This window comes from Mesoplodon bidens (assembly GCF_964165515.1).
Source record: "Mesoplodon bidens genome assembly, chromosome: 19".
NCBI classification, from domain to species: Eukaryota; Metazoa; Chordata; class Mammalia; order Artiodactyla; family Ziphiidae; genus Mesoplodon; species Mesoplodon bidens.
The window spans coordinates 29,553,261-29,561,904 of NC_138179.1; the positions used below are offsets into that span (position 1 = coordinate 29,553,261).

Consider the following 8,644-nt stretch of genomic DNA (forward strand, 5'->3'; position numbering starts at 1 on the left):
AGCTGCTGGCGTGGCCATGACCTCCCAGCGCCCTGTGGCTGCCCGCGAGGGGACGCCCAGTGGAGGAACGCCCGGGGCCCTGGCTGCCTGAGGCGCAGCCTCCTCCTGGCCGCCCTGCAGGCCTGCCCCACGGCTCAGCCGGAGAACGAACCTGAACCTTTTAGAATTTTTGCTTTCTGACCCTTCTGGGGGATCACAACCTAGAACCTACTCTTTTTGTTTTTACTTTTTAAAAACAAAGTTTCTGTGTCTCTGATAAGACGAGAGCTGTGCTTTGCTCTTACAGAACTCGGGGGGGGACGGGAAGTAGGAAGTTTTGCTCGGGTGCCACCTTGGGGTGGCCGAGGGCGGGAGCGGCAGCAGGGCGGGCGGGTCCTAATGCCCTCTCTGCTCTCCCACAGAAGGGCGACGACCTGGAAGAGGGTGTCACGAGCGAAGGTAGGCCTGCCCCTCCCAACCCGCTGCTGCTGTGCCCACCCCAGGCTCTGGGAGCCCCCCCTCCCCCTGCCATGCTGCCTGGGCGGGCCTCCCCTGTGGGCTCCTGGGCTGTGTACCACCCAGACCTTGTGCTGATGAGAGGTGCCACAGCTGGTGAACAGTAGGCACAGTTGCCTGCACTGCTGACCAGTTTGCCCCCGCCAGATGCTCAGTGCAGCTGAAGCAAGACACATGCCATGCAGTCAGCAGGGCACACAGGGAACCCCTGGGCCTGGCATCCTGTGGCCGCACAGCTGGGCCCCTCTGCAGGCACAGAGCCCTGCTTGGTGGGTGTGGGGGGCTTTCCCTGCCAAGTTCAAGGAGGAACTCACCCCTCCAGCTCCCCCTGCCCTGCCTCCTATGCTGATCTGGACGATGGAAAAGCTCCACGTCAGTGGTGGGGCAGGAATCCTAACTGGCACCCCCCACCCCGCCGGCTTGTGACAGGTTTCCTGCTCGTCCTGGTGGTGGCGGAGGAGGAAAGGGGGCGGGTGCTCTGTGGGGAGCAGGTGGGCGTGGCTGTTGGAGCCTCAATGCAGCTGAGCCCTTACCAACCCCGCCGGCCTTGCTTTGTGTTGTAGAGTTCGATAAGTTCCTTGAAGAAAGGGCCAAAGCTGCAGAAATGGTTCCCAACCTCCCCTCTCCCCCAGCGGAGGCTCCGGCCCCGGCCTCAAATCCCTCCAGCCGGAAGAAGCCGGAGCAGTCAGAGGACGCCCTCTTTGCCCTGTGAGCTGTCCTGTGGTTGGGCCCCCCACGGCAGGTCACCTCTAGCTCCCCCCATCCACACCAGGCACTGGCCACTCTTCCCATCCCCAGCCCCCACCTGGTCCTGCGCTGCTGTGTCTCCATGGAAACGCCACTGTGTTTGCTCCCAGGCCTCCTGCTAGTCAGGACCAGCTTTAGCCACCCTCTCTGTGGGTGGCGGGACAGCGTCGCTGTAGCCACAGCCCCTCAACTTCTGCTCTTCCTGCCCACCAGCTCCCTCTGCCTGTTTCTTCCCAGGAAGAGCCCACAGCTGGTCCAGCACCAGGCAGGCAGTCCCTTTGGGTCTGTTCCTGAGCAGTTCCTCTGGTCACCTGCACACAGAGAAGGGGCTCAGGCCCCAGCCCCTTCCCCGGCGTGCCCCTGCCCAGCTCAGTGGGCCTCTCCTGCCCTCCCGTGACCCCCTGTGTCCCAGAAAGGGCAGGTCTGCACCTGCGGGCTTGGTCGCCCTCCCCGGACTGCTGCTGCCTGCTGAGCATCGGCACTTTAGAAGGCTCTGTGGATGCCCACGGGTGGCGTCTCTCACCTGCCATGTGCTTGACCCTTTCTTCATACTCAGCTGCTAGCCCAGACCCACGTCCGAGCTGGCTCAGTAGCCGAGCCTGGGACCAAGGGGTCCCCCGCGGGCCTGCATGCTCCTGGTGTGGGCAGAGCCATGGGCTGTCGGGAGGGCAGCTCGCAACCCTGGCCGGTCAGCTCTTGCAGAGATAACACTACTGTCTCCAAGCTGCCCCTGTGCGCCGCAGGCCCTGTGGCCGCCCCACCTGTTGGGGGGCCTGCACAGTGAGGGCTGGCTCCGGCCAGCTTGGGAGAGCTTTGCACGTTGGTGAATGTGCTTCGGCCTGGTCTGGGGCAGCCTCCACGCCTCCGCCTCCAGGGCCCAGCAGCAGGCGGTGTTGCACCCCAGGCGAGATCCCAGCGACCGAAGGCCCCTGCACTCTATGGGGCGGGGCCTTAGCCTCCCCTGCAGACTGTCCTGAAGCCTGAACTCCTCCCACCCCAGACCCAGCGCCCAACCAACCTAGGAGGGGCTGGCGACACCCACTCCTGTCTTGGGTCCTTGCTGGTATCTCGGGCCATAGGCAGGGTACTAGCTGCTCGGCCCAAGCCCGGTCCAGCCTGAGCCGCCCTGTGCTGTGGCCCAGAAGAGCAAACACATGCTGCCGCGGCTTCCGCCAGCCTGTGAGCCCAGGTCCAGGTCAGTGTTCCAGCACGCGCTGCCTGGGCGTCGGGGCAAGACCTGGCCGGGCCACCTGGTGGGCCTGGCCCGCGGTGTGGTCAGCCCTTCCCACCTGGCAGCCCAAGCAGAGAAGAGGCTGGGCCTGACACAGGCCGGGATCAGTGCCGCTGTGGGCTCCAGGGGGAGCGTTTAGGATGGGGCTGGAGGGCTGTGCGGGGCACCGGCAGGAGCAGGTGGGGAAAGCGGGGGTGCTGCCCGCCTGGGACCCTCACCCAGCCTGGCACCCTGCAGCTTCCTCTGGAGAGGACGCCTGGGGTCCGGCTGGGGCTGTCACACTCCAGTTCCTCAGAGGGCGCTCAGGAAGTCCCCACCACGGAGCTGGGCCAGCCTGCCTGCACCCTGCCCCGCCCCGACCCTTACACAGCTGCACCCCTCTCCTCGGCATTTCCAAGGGCGGGGCCCCGAGGCCGGCGTGGATGCTGAGCGTCTGAAGTTGGCCGACTTGAGCTGCACAGAAGGTGGCTGGGTGGCCCGGTTGTCCCTGGCAACCCTGGCTGGTATCCCCGGGCCTTGGGCGCAGCCTGGGGAGCGTATCTGTCTGGGGGCGGGGGACAGTGGGCCTCGGGTGGTCAGTCCCACGGGAGCTGCGGCAGCCAGGCCCAGCGTCCGCTGAGGGAGGAGCCAGCCTCCCACCCGGCGAAGCAGGGAGCCCAGGGGTCTCCCGAGGGAGGGTGAAGTGGAGACATACCTGCCCAGGGAGGCCCCGCAAAGCTGCCCCCCAGCTCCAGCTGCTCAGCCAGGCACAGCTGAGAGACGTGGGGCCGCCGGGGCGGCGGGTGGTGGCGGCCTTGCTGGCTGTCCCAGCTGGAGCTGCCCCTCTGCTCGCCCATCAGGTCACAGCAGCCTGCCCCACCCGTAGGCCGGCCTGGGAAGCAGGTGCCCGGGACGGTGCTGCTCAACCCTTCCTGTCCTGAGCCGTAGGCGCCCTGGGCCCCCCCCCCCCGCTGGCTCCCTTCCACCTGCGGGGCACGGCACTCGGGAAGGGAAGCTGGCCAGAGACTTCAGCCCTGGGGAGTGGGACCCCCCCCCAAGCCACCAGTCTCTCCACCAGTGTTAGACATCACAGATACAGTATGTACTTAATTACACAACATTATTGCTGGGATTCCTTATAAGCACTAAAATTATACCTGATTATAGGTTAAAATATTTATTTTGTCAAGATATTTTCTTGGGGGTGTGTTTAACCTTTTCTGTGTTGTGTGCTGAGATGTGAACACTAACCCTCTCCTCCTGCCTTTCTGGCCAGTGGGCACCAGCAAATGACACTGAATGCAGTGTGACCCGGGCACTGGCGGGCCTTTGGCCAGCCTGCCCCAGAGCGGCCCCTGCCCGGGACCCCCAGGCACCATGCAGGCCGACTGGCCCAGGTGACACGTGAGCAACTGGCTTATCTGCACGCGCGGGACAAGGGCCGCAGAGCTGCAGCGGCTCGTCACTGGCCAGGCCAGAGGGCAAGGTGGCCGTCTGCCGTCCGTCCTCCTGTCTCTCTGTCAGCCCCCTCAGTGTGAGCGGCCGTGCTGTCTGCCCTGGGCCACGCTGCCTTGGCTCGCTGCCCTCCCCCTCCTCACCCAGGGTCCAGAGCAAGGGGCCTGGGGAGCCGTGAGGCCTGGCCCTTCACTCAAGGCCTGAGCAGGGAGAGGGGACGGGTGACAGCAGGTGCCCAGACTCGGCTCTTCCCGCCCCTTCCTGCTGCCACAGCCCCGCTCGCCTCCGCACGCTTCTAAGTCCGGCCCAGCCTTCCGGAGGGGCCGAGGGGGCTGTGGGCTGGCGAAGGGGAAGCACCGTGGGGGGCTGACGCCAGGTCCGGGCCCCTCCCCCGTCCCCGACGTGGGTAGAGCTGGCTTCGCCACCCGGGCTGAGTGTGTGCACCCAGAAGATGCCCTGTGGCCCCCGCCTCTCCCAGTGCCCTGCTCCAGCCCATGCTGTCCCTGGGGCACCCTGGGAACAGCTGTTGACCCCGGAATCTCACTGCGTCTCTCCAGGCACTCCTGGAGGAAGTGGGGGGGCGGATATTTATTTCCTCGAGTTTGTACTTGATTTGTGAGGGTTCTCAGGTTTGTTGTCCGGCGTCCCCCAGCCTGGTGGTCCGTCACAGTCTCTGCTGGCAGACTCCTGTCTCTAGAGGGAAGTCAGCGACACCAGAGCATCTGTCTACCCACTGGCTCTCCTTCCAGACATGTCTGTCTAGTTTGGGATCTTGCATGTAAAATAATCCACAATAAACAAACAGACTCTTGCTGTGTGATCTCTGTCAAGTCGGTGGTGACTGTCCGGAGGGCCAGCCAGATCTGACCACCTACTTTCTCTAGGCAGCGGTGGAGTGGGCCCTGCTGGAGGGAGCAGCCAGGGAAGCTCGCCACCACACCCGGCCCCGGCCATGCCCAGGCGGCCGAGCAGCCCCTACCCTGGAAGCCCCCTCCCCCCGACCCCGTGCCTGTCCCTGCTTGGCCACCCTGGGGCACCGCCTGCTTTGGGGGCGTCGGTTGGAGCAGCTGTAAACCCGCCATAGCCTGCCTGACAGCTTAGACCAGGGGCCGTGGTTCTTCCTCCATCTCTTACCGGGTCCCAGGAGCATCCAGGCCTGAGCCATCTCCTCAGCGCCCTCCGCTGGGCTCCCCGAGCGTGGCTGGCTGCTGGATTTGAGAGCCACTGCTCCCCTTTTCTGGAACAGCTTTACTGAGATGTAGTTCACGTAACATGAATTCACCCATTTAAAGTGTATGATTAGGGACTTCCCTGGTGGCACAGTGATTAAGAATCTGCCTGCCAATGCAGGGGACATGGGTTCGAGCCCTGGTCTGGGAAGATCCCACATGCCGCGGAGCAACAAAGCCCGTGTGCCACAACGAATAAGCCTGCGCTCTAGAGCCCGTGAGCCACAACTACTGAGCCTGCGTGCCAAAACTACTGAAGCCCTCGTGCCACAACTGCTGAGCCCACGCACCACAACTACTGAAGTCCTTGCGCCTAGCGCCTGTGCTCTGCAACAAGAGAAGCCATCACCATGAGAAGCCTGCGCACCTCAACGAAGAGTAGCCCCTGCTCGCCACAACCAGAGAAAAGCCAGCGTTCAGCAACGAAGACCCGACGCAGCCAATAAATAAGTAAATAAATAAATAAAATGAGAGAAGCCACCGCCATGAGAAGCCCGTGCACCACAGCGAAGAGTAGTCCCCCCGCTCGCCACAACCAGAGAAAAGCCCGCGTGCAGCAATGAAGGCCCAACGCAGCCAAAAATAAATTTATTTAAAAAAAAATGTATGATCAGGTAGTTTTTAGCACATTCAGAGTTGTGAGCCCCTCACCACAATTTTAGAGCATCTTCATCACCCCAAAAGAAACCCCTACTCTTTAGCAGTTACCCCCCTCAACCCCCGTCCCTTTTAAAAAGGGTTCGCGTCTCCTCTCCTGTGCTGGGAGCTGGGCGCTGCTGCAGGCGGCGGTCCTCTGGGAAGCAGAGGACCCTGAGCCTCAGGGGCCGTGGGGGGCCTATGCCTTTTCCAGGTGGCTTAGGGGAGGTGGGGAGCCCTTTAATCCCTTCACCTCCCAGGGTTCAAGGATGCACCTTCAAGTGGGATGGACTCATCAAGCCCCCAGGCAAGCCTGGAATAAACGCAGAGACATCTGCCCACGTCTCATGTGCAGGTGAGAACACCAAGGCCCGTACTTTTGCCTGGGACCAGCAGCAGAACCCCGCTCAAACTCAGCCCTTGGGCCTCCCGGACCAGGGCCACGGAGGAGTGGGCAGCGAGGGCACTGTCTCCGTCTCCATGGCCAGCAAGGGAGCTTCCCCCCGCCCCCCACACCAATCCTTCTGGGAGGGCAGCTCAGGAGGGGGCCGCCATGCCTGCTGATAGGAGACTGGGGCCACGTTCAGACCTCTGCCAGCTCAGGTGGGCCTCAGTTGGAGTGAGATAGAGGCCCTGCGCCGGATGAGTCTGGGAGCGGCCTCTGCAGTGTGGGCCCCCATCCCTGTGAACGGAAGGCATGTCCCCTGTGCAAGGCGCTGTGTCCCTGACCCGTGCACAGTGAGTTGGCCCTGAGACTCCACCGTGGACTTGCCACGATGCCACGGGCTTTAGCCCGTGTTCCTGAGAGCCCGCGGGGTGCCTGGTTCTACCCTCAGGGAGCTCGCAGCCTGGTCCAGTTCCCAGAATCAAGGACACTTTGCAGCCAGGAAGCCCTGGAGCCCTCTTCCAGGGCTTGCAGGGCAGGGAGGCCCTGGGGGAGCAGCCAGAGACTGGGGAGACAGGGGCAGTGTGGGAGCACCGTGGGTCCGCTCATGGCTCATGGCCCCCTGCCTGCCAGTCCCCCACTGAAACACCCGAGGAGGAGTCTTTCTACAACCACCCCTCTTCCAAGGAAAGATTCTCTTTGGGGTCCTGAGGGGCCAGGGTGGGCAGACAAGAGGACTTGAACAGGCACGACTCACCCAGAAATACCCTTTGCTGCAGAGGAGCCCCTGCCAGCTCTTGCTGGGTGGACTTCAGGGGGCCTATGCAGGGGGTCCAAGCCCTCAGCACCAGGGAGTCCATGGGAGGTGCCATTCCCTCCCCACCCCTGCCTGGGGCTGCAGGCCTGGGGCAGGTCCCTGAGCTCTGGATGATGTGAGAAATGGAGTCATGGGTAGTTAACCCAATGCCTCCAGGGCCCTGCCTGGGTGGATCCCAGGGATGGAGGGGACTGGGGAAGCTCACAGGCCATTGTAGCCTGCTGTTGCCAGATTGTCCCATTTTCCAAGAAAAGCCAGGAATCCAGCCTTCAGGTGAAATGTACATTTGACAATGGACTCAAAATCAGAACCCGTGTATACTTGGATGTGGCCCATGGGTGTCAGCTGATGCCTCACTCTCCATGTCTGTAAGGCCCACCCCTCATGTGCTGCAGACCTTGGGGTTCAAGCAGCTCTTCTGTGGAGGGTTTACTGCCAGAGAGGCTCAGAGAGAGCTAGAAATGACTTGCACAGCGCATAGTAGAGGGCAAACTGGCATGAGAACACAAGGTCATCTAGGACCAGAATCATCCATGTCAAGGGCCGTGTGGTTCCATTATGTCTGATGCGGGGGTGGGGGAAACCCAAGGCTCCCTGCTGGCTCTGTGTGGCCTCGGCCACAGCTGGGCAGGTCCCAGCTCAGCTGCTGCAGAATGAAGGACAAACGGGCAGGTGGGTGGCAAGGGGGCTCCAGAAGTGGGGAGGGGTCTCGGTAGCCTGTGAAGCTACGCCCAGTGCCGGCAGCCCTGGCAACTCCCGTGCCTGCCCCGCCACCCATCCCTGAGCTCGGGCAGCGAGGACATGGCTTGGCCCTGCCCGTGCTGGACACCTGCCCAAACGGCTCTGAACCCGCAGAAGATGTCCCTGCGCCTCTCGGACGCCCGGGGCAGAAGTGAGCCCGGCCTCACAGTTGGCACACGGGGACGGGTGGGCCGGGGATCGGGACCGGGCGGGACGCCGGCTCTGGGCTGGGCCGGGCCGAGCCGGGGCGGGCCGCAGGGCGGGGTGGGGCGGGGCGGGGCGCCCGGGTCGGTCAGGCGGCGCACGTGACCCGGCCGCCGGGAGCCGGGCGCTGACGCCGCGTCACCCCACCCGAGGCCGCGCGCCCATTGGCTGCGCCGCGGGCCGGGGCGGGGCTCGGCCGGCCGGCGCCCCCAGCCGGCGCCCCCAGCCGGCGCCCCCGCAGCTCCCGGAGCGCGTCCCCGCGGCCTCGCTCTCCTCACCTGTGAAATGGGATGCCGTCCTACCGGGGAGTAAGGGGTTAATGCGGACGCGCGCAGCCCCGGCACGCGGCGCGGTGCGAGCGCAGAGCCCCTGGGAGGATGGGGTAGGGGCTCGCAGAGGAGCAGGTTCCCCAAAGAGCCTCAGCCCCAGCCTGCTTTCCCAACCCTCCCCCTGGAAGCTTGCCCGGCTGGTCTCAGGCTGTGCAGCGAAGCGTGGTCTCTTTGGTGGCAGATCCTTACCCCCTCCCACGACTGGACCCTACAGGAGGCTTCAGCCAGGCTTCACTGCAACTGGCGGCTCGAGTCCAGGCTGCAGGTCTCCGTTGGCCTTGCCTCACCTTCTCTCCCGAACTGCTGCAGTTATGTGTGCATATTGACTGAGTGTGCTCTTTACATATGCGGTAAACGCGTCTAAAGGACAGTCAGGCAGGTCTGTCGTGACCATGA

At 63.8% G+C, this 8,644-nt stretch overlaps 1 protein-coding gene across 7 annotated transcripts in view; it reads left to right on the forward strand.

Annotated features, from left to right (window-relative positions):
- TOM1L2 (target of myb1 like 2 membrane trafficking protein) overlaps positions 1–7,638 on the forward strand; it is an 84,160-nt gene extending 76,522 nt beyond the window's left edge. For 3 of the 7 annotated variants that reach the window (XM_081218106.1, XM_081218108.1, XM_081218110.1), the window contains 2 exons: positions 402–438; positions 1,059–3,645. In XM_081218106.1, coding sequence (XP_081074232.1) covers positions 402–438; positions 1,059–1,207 — 186 coding nt within the window. In that variant the 3' untranslated portion in view covers positions 1,208–3,645. Of the gene's footprint in view, positions 1–401; positions 439–1,058; positions 3,646–4,791 lie in introns of those variants that run through there. The other 4 variants (XM_081218104.1, XM_081218105.1, XM_081218107.1 and 1 more) reach the window with 2 other exon arrangements.
- Positions 7,639–8,644: the final 1,006 nt, after the last annotated feature.